This window comes from Prionailurus viverrinus, chromosome A1, assembly GCF_022837055.1.
Source record: "Prionailurus viverrinus isolate Anna chromosome A1, UM_Priviv_1.0, whole genome shotgun sequence".
Lineage (NCBI taxonomy): Eukaryota > Metazoa > Chordata > Mammalia > Carnivora > Felidae > Prionailurus > Prionailurus viverrinus.
Window position 1 is genome coordinate 229,840,351 of NC_062561.1, and position 16,123 is coordinate 229,856,473.

Consider the following 16,123-nt stretch of genomic DNA (forward strand, 5'->3'; position numbering starts at 1 on the left):
TTCCAAACAGGCCTGGCAATGTCAGCACAGAGCCCGATGCGGGCGGGGCTTGAACTCACAAACCGGGAGTTCGTGACCGGGTCTGAAAGCAAGAGTCGAATGCTTAGCCAGATGTGCCACCCAGGTGCCCCGAACTTTATTTTTATAATAAAGGTGAAAGTTGGTGACAAGGAGGTAGATGTGATGGACGGCTTCAGACTCTACATTACCACCAAACTGCCCAATCCAGCCTACACCCCTGAAATAAGTGCTCGGACCTCTATCATCGACTTCACTGTCACCATGAAAGGTCTGGAAGATCAGTTACTGGGGAGAGTCATCCTCACAGAGAAACAGGTGAGTGAAGCGTGACCATCTCCTTTTCTGCATTGTGTTGTGATTCTTTCATTGGTGAAAATAACATGATAAAAGTTGTAGTAGGATTGAGTCCCCCCTTTTTATTCCTATGTTCTTCCCTTTATTAATTTCCAAGTATCTTAGGTAATTACTAATCGATTAGCACATATGTTTTATCTGTCTCATAAATCACATTAATCAATTGATTTTGTGTAGACTAATAATGTAACTATGAGGCTGTCAGCCTCAGACTGGGCATCATTATTCTGGTCTTATTTTGCTTTATTTTCCTGAAGTTCGCTCTATTGTGAGTTCTGCTCACCTGTTCACTTTTAGTTTCCAGGATACAGTGAGGTTTTGCTTTCATTTGATTCATGATCATGCTTTTGGAATCTGAAATTAAACCTTTGTACCAGATCACACACCACACTCTCAAGTCTCATTTGTTACCTAAGAGAGCTCTGCGTGTGATCTGACATGACAGACATTTGGGGCCTCAGAGCTTCACGGAGTGCCTTTTGGAGGCTGCTGGCTTAGTTATGCTCTGCTAGTATGACTCCATATCTGTTTTCTCTACCTGTGTTTTGCGGAATAACTTCACGAGGAACAAAAAATGGCCACTAATTGGTAAACTGCTTTGTTTTGAGTCAGCATTTTCTCTAGGGAGCATGTGAGTCTTAAAAGAATCTAGAGGGTTTCAATAGGACTGCTTTAGTAAAACCGTATGAACTCTCAAAGTTGCTGTTGATTTTCTCCTGGGTTCATTAGCAAAGAGGAGTCTAGTTTACTTTATAGCGCCTTCTACACCGACCTAATGGCTTATTTAGGTTAAAATTATTGGCAAAATCTTTGGAATCTGTCCTTCACATTATTTTGATTATTATTATTATTCTTTTTTGTATGTTTCATGCTTGGTCTTCTGAGTCCTGTATGTTGATCTCTTTCTTTTTTATGTCCATCCTCCCACCCTTTTCTTTTCTTTTCTTTTCTTTTTCTTTTAAAAATACTTTCTTTTTATTTGTTAGTGCGTAGTGCATAAATCATAGAGTCATATGGTTGGAAGTTGCATAGAGTCATATGGTTGGAAGGTTCAATCTGACTTTGTAGATTCGTATGGTTAGTAACCTCTGTATGGCAGGAACTGATGCCAGAGTTCCGACCACAGACTTGAAGTCTCTCGAAGTAATGACAGCCTTTAGACCAAGTGCTTGCTTATTTTTGGAGCCTCAGTAGAGGTGGTTGGGAAGCTTAGTGCTGCCATACCGTTACTTGAGGAAGGACTGGGATTCCTGATCAACAGCTTGTGGTGTTGAGCAGGGAACCCCGACAATCTCTGGGGCAGCATCCGTTCACCATATCTTAGGCTGCTCTCACCTGTGGCATTGGCTTCAAGGAGATAAGGGGCCCTGATGGCAGTTTGAATAATGTACTCGTCTTTGGTTTTCTCACATTCAGCTGAGATGAATATAGTCTCCTTGGAAGAAATAATTTGGCCTGACAGATTTTGTTTGCAACAAAACAGCTCTGGAGCCATAATTGTTACAATAGAAGTTTGAGATGAAGTGAGGAACACTTTAAACTCCTTTGAAGACTTTGCTTTTAAAAGTTTTATTTAAATGTTTTTATTTATTTTTGAGAGAGAGAGAGAGAGAGAGAGAGAGAGAGAGAGAGAGAGATAGCATAAATGGGGGAGGGGCAGAGAATCCCGAGGGGAGCGGGCTCTCTGTTGTGCAGAGCCTGACACAGGACTCGAACTCACAAACCTTGAGATCATGATGTGAGCTGAAGCCAGACGCTTAACCGAGCCACCCAGCCACCCTAACTCCTTTGAAGATGTGAACAGCCTTGAAAATCCAGTATGGATCCCAAGCTGGGCTTTTTCTTACTTCCTGGAAAGGTATCTTGAGTATCTTGAGAAAATTACTCCTTTACTGTTGTCTCCTGATGAGAATCCATTCCAGCCTCACAGTAGATAATTCTTAGAAAAAGTATGACCATAGGAACGTTGACTCTTACTCTTATAATATTAGAGGGTCCCTTATGCTGAACCACATTATTATAGAACATGTAACCTATTTTTTTTTTTTTTGAGAGAGAGAGCTCAAGTGAATGAGGGGCAGAGAGAGAAAGGGAGGGAGGGAGAGAGAGAGAGAGAGAGAGAGAGAGAGAGCAGCAGAACTCACCCAAAGCAGGGCTCGTGTTTACCTAAGGTCGAGCTCATGCTCACCCAAAGCCAAGCTCAAGCTTACCTGATACAGGACTCGAACTTACGAACTGTGAGATCATGACCTGAACCGAAGTCAGATGCTTAAGACGGAGCCACCCAGGCACCCTAACTTGTACTTTCTTTCCTCTAATGCAAGGTCTCATGCAAGAAGTGAGCTGGTGGGCTTAATTTTGATGAATTTTAATTCATTTAATTTTTTATGAATTTTGATGAATTTTGATGAATTGCACTTCTTGCAAGCAGCCATTTCTTTTGTAGCATCTAGTCCTCTCTCCGCATTCCTGCGTCAGCTCACATCGCCGAATCTTCTCAACCTGGGTGGTGGCAAGTGGGTCTGAGTTGATATCTGGATCCTTCGGGGCATTTCTTGAAATTGCGTAACTCATTTGAAAAGAGCCAACAGATACAAAAAGTGTTTTTAAGTCTGAATTGTTCATTTGACCTCAGTGACAAGGCAGTCTTTCTAAAGATGATCACCTTTTAGGTAATTATTATATACACGATACCAATATAAAATGTTATAGAGCCAAGGGGGGCTATCAGAAGCCAGGAAGACCCCAGCAGTAAGAAGTTGGTGTTGGCCAGGGTGGGGAGGGGGCGCTGGGGTGGCTCAGTCAGTTAAATGTCGGGGTCTCGATTTTGGCTCAGGTTCATGAGCTGAAGCCCCGCGTTGGGCTCTGCACTGGCTGTGCAAAGCCTGCTTGCGATTCTCTCTCTCCCCCTCTCCCCTGTGTGCTCTCTCTCTCCCTAAATAATAAATAGACATTAAAGAAAAAGAAGTTGGTGTTAGAAAGCATCTTCCTTTACGCGTGGAGCTGAAATGAAGGGTGATTCTCTACAGTCACAGTAACTTAAACCTTCACTGGTCTGTCGATTCTTCTTGTGGAAGGTGGCTTGGGACAGTACCTTATGATACCAGGGATTCTTTGAATCCATAAACCCACCAGCTGTCCAGTGTCTTGGAGATACAGGTAGTGGGATCTGGTCTTGTGAGTGCTTGGCCGGACAGCCTGCTGGAGCCTCGGGTTTGTTTGCTTCAGAAATGAAGGGAGGGGTGCCTGGGTGGCTTAGTCGGTTAAGCGTCTGACTTCAGCGCCAGGTCATGATCTTATAGTTCGTGGGTTCAAGCCCCGCGTCAGGCTCTGTGCTGACAGCTCGGAGCCTGGAACCTGCTTCAGATTCTGTGTCTCCCTCTCTCTCTGCCCCCTGCCCTGCTCACACTCTGTTTCTGTCTCTCAAAAAGTGAATAAACGTTAAAATAATGATGACGATGATGATGATGATAATAAACCAGCAGCAACAACAACTTCCTTGGATTCACTCTCACCTTGCCCCCAGAGAACAAGACAGAAACTCAAAGAGAACTGTATACTATTAGGAGAAAAATACTAACATAGATTAACAGCATTTACTGGCCACACAACACAGGGCTTCAGGGCTCACCTTGTTCAGAATCCTAGGTGAGCAAGCAGGTCCAGCACTTGATTTCCTTCGGAGGTGGAAGAATCACTCAAACTCAGTGGAACCGAGAGGAGAAATAATGTAACGAAGCCCTAAACAGACGTCGTTATCATCAGCTCACTGGTATGGAGAACAATAAGTCTGAGTTCTCTTGCTTAATCTTTCTACTGTAACCCCCAGTGTAAGGTGCAGAAGAGATGGAACCTTTGGGAATGAAAGCCTGGGTGATCCGTTAGAAAGGAGGGCTCTCGAGGGCCATCGTCTGTTTCCTTTCACTGATTTCAAAACCGTGGTTACAGATGCAGTTGATGTACACAAATAATTTTAGTTTTCATTTGCATCTTTGTTGAGCCACTTAATTTTTGATCATTTAATTAATAGATAGTATGTTTCATGAAATCATCCTGAATCACTACTGTACTTTCTTACTCACTTTGTGGATGCTTTTCTTATTATCACAGGTTAATTTTTAAAAAAAAAATACATCCTGTATTGTTTAAAAAAATTTTTTTTAATGTTTATTTATTTTTGAGAGAGACAGAGACAGGATGTGAGTGGGTTAGGGGCAGGGAGAGAGAGGGAGACACAGAATCCAAAGCAGGCTCCAGGCTCCTAGCCATCAGCACAGAACCCGACGCGGGGCTCAAACTCACAAAGCTGTGAGATCATGACCTGGGCCAAAGTCGGACGCTCAACCGACTGAGCCACCCAGGCGCCCCACAGGTTAATTTCTTTTAATGTTTATTTATTTTAGAGAGAGAGAGAGCACACACATGAGCAGGGGCAGGGCAGAGAGAGGAAGACAGCACACTGACAGCAGAGAGCCTGATGCAGGGTTTGAACTCAGCTATGACCTGAGCTGAATTCAGACACTTAACCTACTGAGCCACCTAGGTGCCCCTTATTATCACAGTTTATATAAAACATTTACACGACAGCCTTAGTATATAGAATACATAGCACAAATGTCTACCTCTGTGTGTGTGTGTATGTGTGTGTGTGTTGAAATAATCCTTTTGCTGGGAAAAATGCTTATAGACAAAATGATTTTGATTAATTTTGCTCCTTATTATTATATTTGTTATCTTTATATTTTGCTTCTTATTATTATATATTATATCTTCTTATATATTGGGGGACCTAAGTTATGGTTCAACAGAACTATGTCTGAATCAGCCATACAAATGAAACTATACCTAAACCCTTATCCCCAAAGAGGTTTTCCATTTTAAAAGTTCGAATGAGGGATGCCTGGGTGGTTCAGTCCATTAGGTTAAGCATCCGACCTCGGCTCAGGTCATGACCTCACAGTTCATGAGTTCAAGCCCCACATTGGGCTCTGTACTGACAGGTCAGAGCCTGGAGCCTGCTTCAGATTCTGTGTCTCCTTCTCTCTCTGTCCTTCCCCAACTCACGCTCTGTCTCTCTCTTAAAAACAAATAAACATTAAAAAAATTTTAAAAATAAATGAAAAATAAAATCTTGAATAAATTGTTCTACTTTCCTTCAGAGGTAACTTTATCTTTTCCATAACTGTTGTCCCATTGTAGCGTTTGGTCATTTACCTACTATTTGGTACGTGACAGGTTGCTTTCATAATTCCAAATTGCATTGAGAAAGAATGAAATCGTGCCATTTGCAGCAACGTGGATGGAACTGGAAGGTATTATGCTAAGTGAAATAAGTCAGAGAAAGATATCATGTGTGGATCTTGAGAAAGTCGACAGAAGACCATGGGGGAAGGAAAGGGGGAAAAATAGTTACAAACAGAAAAGGAGGGAGGCAAACCATAAGAGAGTCTTAAATACAGAGAACAAACTGAGGGTGGATGGGGGAGTGGGGGAGAGGGGAAAGTGGGTGATGGGCATTAAGAGGGGCACCTGTTGGGATGAGCCCTGGGTATTGTATGGAAGTGATGAACCATGGGGATCTACCCCCAAAACCAAGAGTACACTTTACACTGTATGTTAGCCAGTTTGACAATAAATCATATTTAAAAAAAAAAGAAACAGAAAACAACAACAAAAAATCCAAATTGCTTTAAATTGTACTGTTTACTTTAGGGTATATTATTTTGTCAGTTTTAATCTTTGGGGGGAAATGTACTTCTTAGCCTCATTTTAATTCTTTGAGAATGTAGGTGGTTACTTTAAATGACAAAGTGATTAGTGTTAACAATGATATTGAATTGACCACAACCATCTCAATAATGTTCGAGCTTTAACTTGCTATTTTTTAAAATCAGGAATTGAATAATTTGCCCCTTTGTCCACATTATAGTAACTGTTGCTCTTGTGAATAATGGCTTTCATAAGCAACATGGGGGCTTTTAGTACTGATTCCATAGCTCTCAAGTGGCGATGGGAGTGGAAATGTAGGTTGTAATAAGTCTTGCAAACTGTGTTGAGAATTTTGGACCTTTCAAAACAGCTGAGGGAAATCCCAGAATGGCTAGGAGCAGGAAAGGAGGTGATGGCAGAGAAGAGGGTGAGCAAGGAGACCAATTATGGAGAGTAGTCCATGAGGAATAATTAAAGCCTAAACCAGGACAGTGGCTATGCAAATGGAAGAAATGGATGGAGGAAGAAAACATATTATGTTGGAAGAACTGATAAGACAGGGTGCGGTTTATGGATTTGACAGCCCCATGCTCTGCCTGTTCCCAGCAGACATGAAAACATGCATCCTTAGCATAAGTACAAGATTAGAAAGTTTTTATCCCTTTTATCCCTTTTTCAGCCACTTTATTATGCTTTAGTAACGATGTGTGAAATTCTAAAGTATGATTTATTTTGTGCCAACCTATAATTTTATTTTTCAAACTGCTTATTTCCCAAATAAGTATTATAACGCTTCCAAAAATCCATGCTTGGAATGAATCAAGGGAGGGGATAAGAGAGGAGACACATCTTCTGAGCAGCTATCATGATTCAGTTACTGTTGTAGCTGCTTTCCTACTTACATCCTCATACTCACTCTCTGAGCTGTTTTTACATCCATCTCACAGATGAGGAAACTGAGGCTCATAGCATTACATAACATGGCCAGTGTCAGGCAGCTGTTAGATCCTGGGAGCTGTGATTCAAACCTATGTCTTCCTGTTGCCAAACCATCGTTCTTCCCATGGCTTTACATTCCTCCCTTATCTGCCTTCTTCAGGTGAGATAAGCCATATATATATATATATATATGGCTTCCATATAACACCCAGTGCTCAATCCATCAGGTGCCCTCCTCAATGCCCATCACCCATTTCCCCCTCTCCCCCATCCCACCATGCCCCCTCAGTTTGTTCTCTGTATTTAAGAGTCTCTTATGGTTTGCCTCCCTCCCTCTCTGTTTGAAACTATGTTTTCCCCTTCCCATCCCCCATGGTCTTCTGTTAAGTTTCTCAAGATCCACATATGAGTGAAAACATATGATATCTGTCTTTCTCTGACTGACTTATTTCACTCGACATAATACCCTCCAGTTCCATCCACGTTGTTGCAAATGGCAAGATTTCATTCTTTCTCATTGCCAAGTAGTATTCCATTGTATATAGAAACCACATCTTGTTTATTTCAGGTGAGGATTTTTATAACGCTCACCTTTAGGAACTCAGGAATGATCATGATAGTGTGCAAAATGTGGGAATAAAAAATATTTGAATTTTTCCCTTTAGCTACCTTTCCTTCCTTCCTTCCTTCCTTCCTTCCTTCCTTCCTTCCTTCCTTCCCTCCCTCTCTCCCTCCTTTCTTCTTTCTTTCTCTCTTTCTCTCTTTCTCTCTCTTCTTTCTTTCTTTCTTTCTTTCTTTCTTTCTTTCTTTCTTTCTAGAGGGAGAGAGAGCGCGAGATGGGGAGAGGAGCAGAGGGAGAGAGAGAATCTCAAGCAGGCTCCATTCTCAGCATGGAGCCCAACACAGGGCTTGATCCCATGACCCTGGGATCATGACCTGAGCTGAAATCCAGAATGGGATGCTGAACCAACCCAGCCCCCCAGGTGCCCCTACTTTCTTTCTTAGTGTAATGGTAGTGTGAGTTCTTTTGTTATAGCTGCTTATGGAAAGGAATTTTGTAGGTGCCATGAAATGTCACTTTCTGTACTAATTTTTACATTTTTTCAAATTTGAGATTCTTATGTAGTGAATCAGTGAATTGAAATAACCACTAAGGAAGCTTTTTTAAAAAACGTAACCGAACAAAAGGAAACAAAAGTGATAAAGGCAGGTTTTGCTGGAATTGCTACATCCCCCCCCCCCCCCCCCCCCAAATTAAGAAAGTGATACAGGTTCCGAGCTTTTGTCTTGCTTAGCGAGGGAATTTTCCTTTGCTGGAATGTCCCTGGACCCGACTCGCTGTGCTCAGGGCCTGGTACAGTTCTACATGCCATAGCTGCTCAATCAGTGGTGATGGACTGGCCAGAACATGAAGCAGTGGCCGGTGGCCTTTGCCCTTTGTCTTCATGCAGTTTAGTTACTAGAGCCTTTGTTTTAAATCTGTGGTTTTCAGTCACAGGGTGAGAATTTTCACATTTCTATTTCTGGCACCAAGATATGCCTGGATTTTCTTGTTCACTCTTTGTTTCAGTCTGAAACAGGGTATAGAATTTAGTCATTCGTTCCAAAATATTGAGAGCCTACTGTGTACCAGGCATCGTTCCAAGAGTTGAGGGAACGTATTAATGAACCAAAAAAATCCTTGGAGACTAACTAATGAGTAATTTATATGTTATGTTAGAAAGTGGTAAATGCTATTTAAAAACACAGAGTGGGGTAAGAGGGAGAGCTAGGGAATCAGATAGTGGGCTATGATTTTAAACAGGGTGGTCAAAGTAGGTTCCACTGAGAAGGTGACATTTAAGGAGAAGTTGAAGGGGAGGAGGGAGTAAGTTACCTGGTAGGATGGGCCTGATACAGCAACAGCCAGTGCAAAGGCCCTGAGGTAGGAGAGTGCATTATGTGTTTAAGGCAGTTGGTCTCCAAGTGTGGTGCCCTGAACAGACAGGAATAGCAGCCCTGCATCACCTGGAGGTAGGTTAGATTCCCGGGCTCTGCTCTGGCTTATTGCTGATTTAGGGCTTACTGGATGTGGCTGGCGCAAAATGAAGACGGAGCCTCACAGGCTGTGGTAAGGTCTTAGCTTTTACTCTGAGAGACATGGTTAGTCCTTAGAGGGTTTGGGGAGAGGAGGTATGTTTCAGAGCAGTGTTCTGACTGGTAGGCTGGGAATAGACAACGGGCGGTAGGGATGAGCCAGGGAGACCTATTTGGGTCCTGTCATTTAAAGGAGAAACGACAGAGACATGGACCAGAGTGTCAGCAGTGGAGTTGGTGAGGAACGATTAGCCTCCGGGTGTGTTTCTGAAGTAGAGGTGATAGGATTTGTTGATGACCAGGATGTGGAGTTTGAGGAAAGGGACGTAGTGACAGAGGCCTCCAAAATTTTAGCTGCTGGGAGAATGGGACTGCCGTCTGCTGGGATGGGGAAGGCTGGGGGGCAGCAGGTATGCAGGAAAGAGCCCTGACTTCCCTTTTGCTAGTGTTGCTGGGGTGGTGGGGGACATCTCTTCGACATTCACGTGGAGACATCGAGACCACGTATGGTGAAGAGCTGGGAAGAAGCTCTCAGTTACCAGCGTATCGATGGTGTTTAACACAAGACAAGAGTTTGTGGAATTGTTACGCCATGTTTCTCGTAGTCAAAAAGAAAATCCTAAAAATGATTACATAAATTAAGCACTAAAGGAAAAGGACTTGCACTAGAGTTTCACAATGGCAGTTTGGGCTACGTGTTGGTTCTCCCTCCCCATGATGTTCGTGTGGGCACTGGACCAGAGCGAAGGGAAGTCACCCAATTAATCATGGAATTAATGAGTAGTCCCATTATATTTTGTATGATTTCATATGATTCATTGCTGCACATAACTTTATTATTTTTTTACTTTTTAAAAGTGTATTGATTTTGAAAGAGAGAGTGCGTGAAAGAGTTGGGGAGGGGCAGAGAAAGAGGGAGAGAGAGAATCCCAAGCAGCCTGCATACTGCCTGCACAGAGCCCAGTGGGGGGCTTAAACCCATGAACCGCAAGATCATGACTTGAGCCTAAATCAAGAGTTGGATGCTTAACCAACTGAGCCATTCAGCCACCCCAATCACTATTTTTAACTTTAGATTTCTAGTTCTCTCAGCGGGGAGTAGAATCTACAATAACTGCTGAGCCATATCCGGAGTACCCAATCGAATATTTACCCTGCTGAAGCTGCTGTGGAAATCTGAGCTTCGTAGCACGTGCCCAGGTAGCTCCACTGAGCACAACTGGAACTCCCAACCATGCCTTTTAACCATGCGTTGAACCCTGGTTTCCCCATATTGTGTCACATGTAAATTCATATTACTTCATTAATGCATCTAAGCATCGGTCAGTGGGCACTATATTTAGAAAGCTTTTCAAGCAAACTGACTAATGCATATCTTTCTGTCCAAATTTTTAAATACTATTTACCCACTGTCCTTTTTCCTTTAATGTAATTTACTGTCAAATTGGCTTCCATACAACACTCAGTGCTCATCCCAACAAGTGCCCTCCTCAATGCCCATCACCCACTTTCCCCTCTCCCCCACCCCCCATCAACCCTCAGTTTGTTCTCTGTATTTAAGAGTCTCTTATGCTTTGCCTCCCTCCCTCTCTGTTTGTGACTATTTTTTCCCCCTTCCCTTTCCCCATGGTCTTCTGTTAAGTTTCTCAGGATCCACATGTGAGTGAAAGCATATGGTATCTGTCTTTCTCTGACTGACTAATTTCACTTAGCATAATACCTTCCAGTTCCATCCATGTTGCTGTAAAAGGCAGGATTTCATTCTTTCTCATTGACAAGTAGTATTCCATTCTATATATTAACCTCATCTTCTTTACCCATTCATCAGTTGATGGACATTTAGGCTCTTTCCATAATTTGTCTATTGTTGAAAGTGCTGCTATAAACATTGGGGTACAAGTGCCCCTATGCATCAGCACTCCTGTATCCCTTGGGTAAATTCCTAGCAGTGCTATTGCTGGGTCCTAGGGTAGATCTATTTTTAATTTCTTGAGGAACCTCCACACTATATTCCAGAGCGGCTGCACCAGTTTGCATTCCCACCAACAGTGCAAGAAGGTTCCCATTTCTCCACATCCTTGCCAGCATCTGTAGTCTCCTGATTTGTTCATTTTAGCCACTCTGACCGGCGTGAGGTGGCATCTCAGTGTGGCTTTGATTTGTGTTTCCCTGATGACGAGTGCTGTTGAACATCTTTTCATGTGTCTGTTGGCCATGTGGATGCCTTCTTTGGAAAAGTGTCTATTCGTGTCTTCTGCCCCTCACTGTCCTTTCCATTTTTGATTCTTTTACTAGCTTCAGAATTAGAGCCTCTCATTAAATGACTTTGACTTTCGTGTACAGTTTGACTTGGTGGCAGAGGCTCATCCTCTCTGTTGTCTTCCTGCCTCTGGGCTTCCTGCTGCCTTTGGCTGGTTCTTTTTTTTTTTTTTAAATTAAAAAAAATTACATTTATGTATTTTTGAGAGACAGAGTGAGACAGAATGCGAGCGGGAGAGGGGCAGAAAGGGAAGGAAACGCAGAATCTGAAGCAGGCTCCAGGCTCTGAGCAAGAGTTCAGCACAGACCCCAACGCGGGGCTTGAACCCACAAAATGTGACATCGTGAACTGAGCCGAAGTCGGACACTTAACCGACTGAGCCACCCAGGCGCCCCTCCCTTTGGCTGGTTCTGTGTCACGGCTGTTCCCTGCTTCCCCATCCTCACTGGTCCCATCTTTTTTCTCCTTCTGTTCCACGGACTCTCCCTCTCCAAACCACCAAGAAGAAGAAGTAACCAATATGGACAATAATCTTTCTAAACCATTCTCTCCCCAGCTATCTATAAAGATCCTTCAGGAAAGATGTAAAACTTTACTTGTCATGGAGAGAGTAGCACCCGTTCAGGCCCAGAACATTTTTCAATTTAAATGTACCTCCAGCACCTGTACCTGGTACAGGTTGTTTGCCTGTCATTTGGACCCTTGCTTTTCAGAGAACTGGATACTATTTCAACTAGCAGGTTGAACATAATCACATTCAAACAACAGAGCTGTTATCAGTAAGAGACTAAGGGAAGACAGTGAATCTATTCGGAGAGATCTGTGTGTGTCTTTTCAAATATATGTCAATGTATTTTCAATATATTTCACTTTTCAAACAAGCTTCAATATAATCACAAAAGTCACCTAACGTGATTTGACTTTAGGAAATAAATAGACGGTACGGTGGATATTGATAGTATTTTTAGTAAGTTTCACATTGTTTGCTACCAATTCTTTCCTCCATTAGCTCCCCTCTTATTTTCATGAAGTTCCTGCAGCCACATATGATAACTGCATTACAGGAGCTTGAGAACAGTCCTCTAGGTGAACTTTGTCAGGGATGGCCAAACAATAGTTGTTAATTAAGGAAGAGAATATATTTATGCAAATTAACAGGAATTGGAGAAAGAGAGAACTCATCTCCTAGAAGATGTAACTGCAAACAAAAGAAGGGTGAAGGAGCTAGAAGATAATTTGCTTTACCGGCTGACGAGTACCCAGGGGTCCCTGGTGGAAGACGAGAGTCTCATTGTCGTGCTGAGCAACACAAAACAGACCGCGGAAGAGGTGACACAGAAGCTGGAGATCGCGGCAGAGACAGAAATTCAGATTAACTCAGCCCGGGAGGAATACAGACCTGGTGAGTTTGGTAATGAAAGACAAATGTCACAGGAGAATGAAGTGAGAAACAAACCAAAATCAGAGAAACTGAAGGAAGTAAGGGCTGTGTGAAGCGGGGTGGCCGTTCCTGTTTTGTGACGTTGCGTTGGGACATATACAGTAAGACTGGTAGAAAACATTTTTTAATGGTGTAAATTCTCTAGGTGCTGATAATCCATGTTAGTTAGCAAATTCTTTCAGGTCCCTGTGAACTTACTTTTAAATTAGAAGGTAAAAAGGGAGACCTTTTAAAGAACGTCTGACTACAGTTTTGAAATTTAAGGAATTAGTGCAGCGTTTGTGGGCTGCTCATTAGTTCTTCATCATTTGGTCACAATGAGCCGGTGTTTTGTTTGCAGTCTTTGTATTAGGAAGGTAGTTCCTTGGTTTCCTGGGAGTGCTTTAGTCTTACTCAGCAATTTGCAAAGCAGTGTTGTTCATTGGTTACAAGAGGGGCCTGCTAAAAGAACTCAATTCCCTTTAGAAAATTATCATTCTTTCTGAAAAAAATAATCAAAACAGCATCATCTGCTGCTGGAGAGTCAGGAGCATCATCTTTGCGATGATGCCTTGTTTTGCCAACCTGACCCCAAGCTTAGTCAAGGCTTCCTCATGGAGCTTAAGAATGAGGTCCATAAAATGCGTACACACTTTGCTGCGTGTTAGAGTGTTTGCGATCCCATCAGTTACCTTTTCTACCTATGAAAAAATACAGTGAAATTCATAAGGGTTCTAAATCCATAAGAGGTTCTAAAATGGAAAAATGCTGTGTGATAAACACAAATAGCAGAGTGCTTACACAGAGCTTATAAATAAGAGTTCAATATATATAATGAGCATTGCTCTAGACCCTCAGAGCTGGTAGATAGTCATTGATAAAAATAAAACTTGTTGTTTTCATTTAGAGTTTAGGCTGGTCTGGGCACAGATCATTTATTTTCCACCCTCGTAGCACAAGCAACCTTGCTCTCTGTCTTTCAGTGGCAACACGGGGCAGCATCCTGTACTTCCTCATCACTGAGATGCGCTTGGTTAATGAAATGTATCAGACTTCGCTCCGCCAGTTTCTTGGCTTGTTTGACCTTTCCTTAGCCCGGTACGTCTGCACTCAGGAAGCCAAGCTGAATTCTATATCTGTGGGCTAGAATGATGACATTACATTTGTAACTTCTTTTCCTCTTGCTACTGAGTCTTTTTTTCTTTTTTTAATCTAAGTGTAGTGTAATTACCAGGGTGTTAACAAATCATTCTCATTTGTCATTTCATGCTCAGAGACAGGCCCATCAACTCTTCATCCATTGATTGATCCCTTTGGTTTTGTGTGTTTCTGTTACACAAGAAAATTCCCAAGACTTTTTTTTTTTTTTGTGAGTGACAGTACCCTGCGGGTAAAATCGATGTAGGCAACATTGAGGATTCTGTTATGTTATTTTATGTTGAGAGAATGCTTGTTATTTTCGCTTGAGGATGCTGATTCTTGTGTACAAAGGAACTGGCTCGCCAAAGTCATGTATTTGCCGTTAAAGAGGTTGTTTTTATGGACAATGGGAAAGGGCGGTGGGGTAAGCTGGGTTTAAGCGTTCTCTCCTCCAGGTCGGCCAAGAGCCCAATTACAAGCAAGAGGATTGCTAATATCATTGAGCATATGACTTACGAGGTTTACAAGTATGCAGCCCGGGGATTGTATGAGGAGCACAAGTTCTTATTCACCTTGCTGCTTACCCTGAAGATCGACATCCAGAGGAACCGAGTGAGGCATGAAGAGTTTCTCACCCTTATCAAAGGTCAGTATAACAACAGAAAGCGTTGTACACGGGTCCAGATGTAGGAATTCTTTGAAGGTCTTGTGCGGTATTATTTTTTTTTTTCCGGCTACAGTAGTTTCCTTGCACGTCATTGGAGATTGCGTATACGTGGAATACTTTACTTGTTCATTTATTGCATGAATATTTATTGAGAACCTACTACTGTATGCCAAGGCACAGACTAGGCACTTGGGGCACATCATAAAACAACAAGTAAATTGTGCAGTATGGGAGAAGCTAGTAGGCACTATAGAAAAAGCAGAGCAGGGAAAGGGGGATGGGGAGTTATAGGGTATGTGGACTGGGAACTAACATTCTAAATGGGATATTTAGTGGGGTATCTAATGGGTAGGCCTCCCTGAGAGATGGACAAGTGAGTAAAGGCCTGGAGGAGCAGGGGTCGCTGGCCTTGGGGACTTGAAGAGGAAGAGTATCAAAGGAAGACAGCATCAACGCTCTGGTGGGAGTCAAGCCTCCCATGACTGAGGCTGGAGCCATGGTGTGTGTGTGAAGGGGGCAGGGGTGATTGTGGAGCTCATCCTGCAGATACTGATTCTGTATCTGTTGAGGCATTGCTCGCAGGCAGGTCCGCTGTGCCACGGCACAATACAGCCCAGTGGAAGGCTAGGAAACAAATTTGCTGTCGTGTTCTTGAATGTCTGGACAAAAAATATTTAAAGTAACTGTGGAAATGATGCTCGGGTCGAAATGGCTTTATCTACTACACCTTTCTAAGCCATCTCTTTATAGATGAGACACAATTTTATCTACAGTAGGTGGGGGGGAGATTTTCATGTTTACCTGGAGAGTAGATTTGCAGAGGAACTTGAAAAGGACCCTGAAGGAGCAGTAGGGAAGGGGTGTGGGCAGGCACATGCTGTGCCCTGGGGGTGTGTGTGGGTCCACAGCCATATGTGAATAAATGCATATTCGTGTTTGTATAAATATGTGTTTGCATATGTATCTTATAGAAACAACAAAGACTCATTTGGTTACACTTGAACTTAGAAATGTATGATTTATGGGGCGTCTGGTTAGCTCAGTCCGTGAAGCATCCGACTCTTGGTTTTGGCTCAGGTCATGATCTCAGTGTCCCAGGGTCGTGAGATCAAGGTCTGTGTTGGGCTTTGTACTGATAGCCCAGAGCCTACTTAGGATTCTCTCTCTCTCTCCCTCTCTCTCTGTGCCTCCCCTGCTCTTGGTTTCTCTCTCTCTCTCTGAAAATAAATAAAGAAACTTAAAAAGAAAAAAAGAAATGTATGATTTATGGACAATCTCTCTCTCTCTCTGTTTTTAATTCTTTGTCTCTAACCCTCGAACTCTTGCTCCTTAGGTTTCTTTATTTTTCAGTTTTCCTAAATCGGAGCACGTGGATGAACTGGGGAGACATCCCTTAGATGTTTGGTGTCGGGGTTGACTTTTTCGCCGAGCCCTTCCAATAATACTGTCTCATTGACTGGTCCTCCAGCTGATGGGCATTTACTGTGGCAAGTTGTTCCCGACAGCCTCAACTCAGGCACGAAATGCATTTCCTCAT

General features: G+C 42.7%; 1 protein-coding gene across 1 annotated transcript in view; it reads left to right on the plus strand.

Annotated features, from left to right (window-relative positions):
- Window positions 1-16,123, plus strand: part of DNAH5 (dynein axonemal heavy chain 5) — a 237,404-nt gene that overhangs the window by 189,155 nt on the left and 32,126 nt on the right. The window contains exons 65-68 of the mRNA XM_047860273.1: window positions 154-336; window positions 12,518-12,761; window positions 13,763-13,877; window positions 14,375-14,565. Of these exons, the coding sequence (XP_047716229.1) occupies window positions 154-336; window positions 12,518-12,761; window positions 13,763-13,877; window positions 14,375-14,565 (733 nt within the window). The remainder of the gene's footprint in view (window positions 1-153; window positions 337-12,517; window positions 12,762-13,762; window positions 13,878-14,374; window positions 14,566-16,123) is intronic.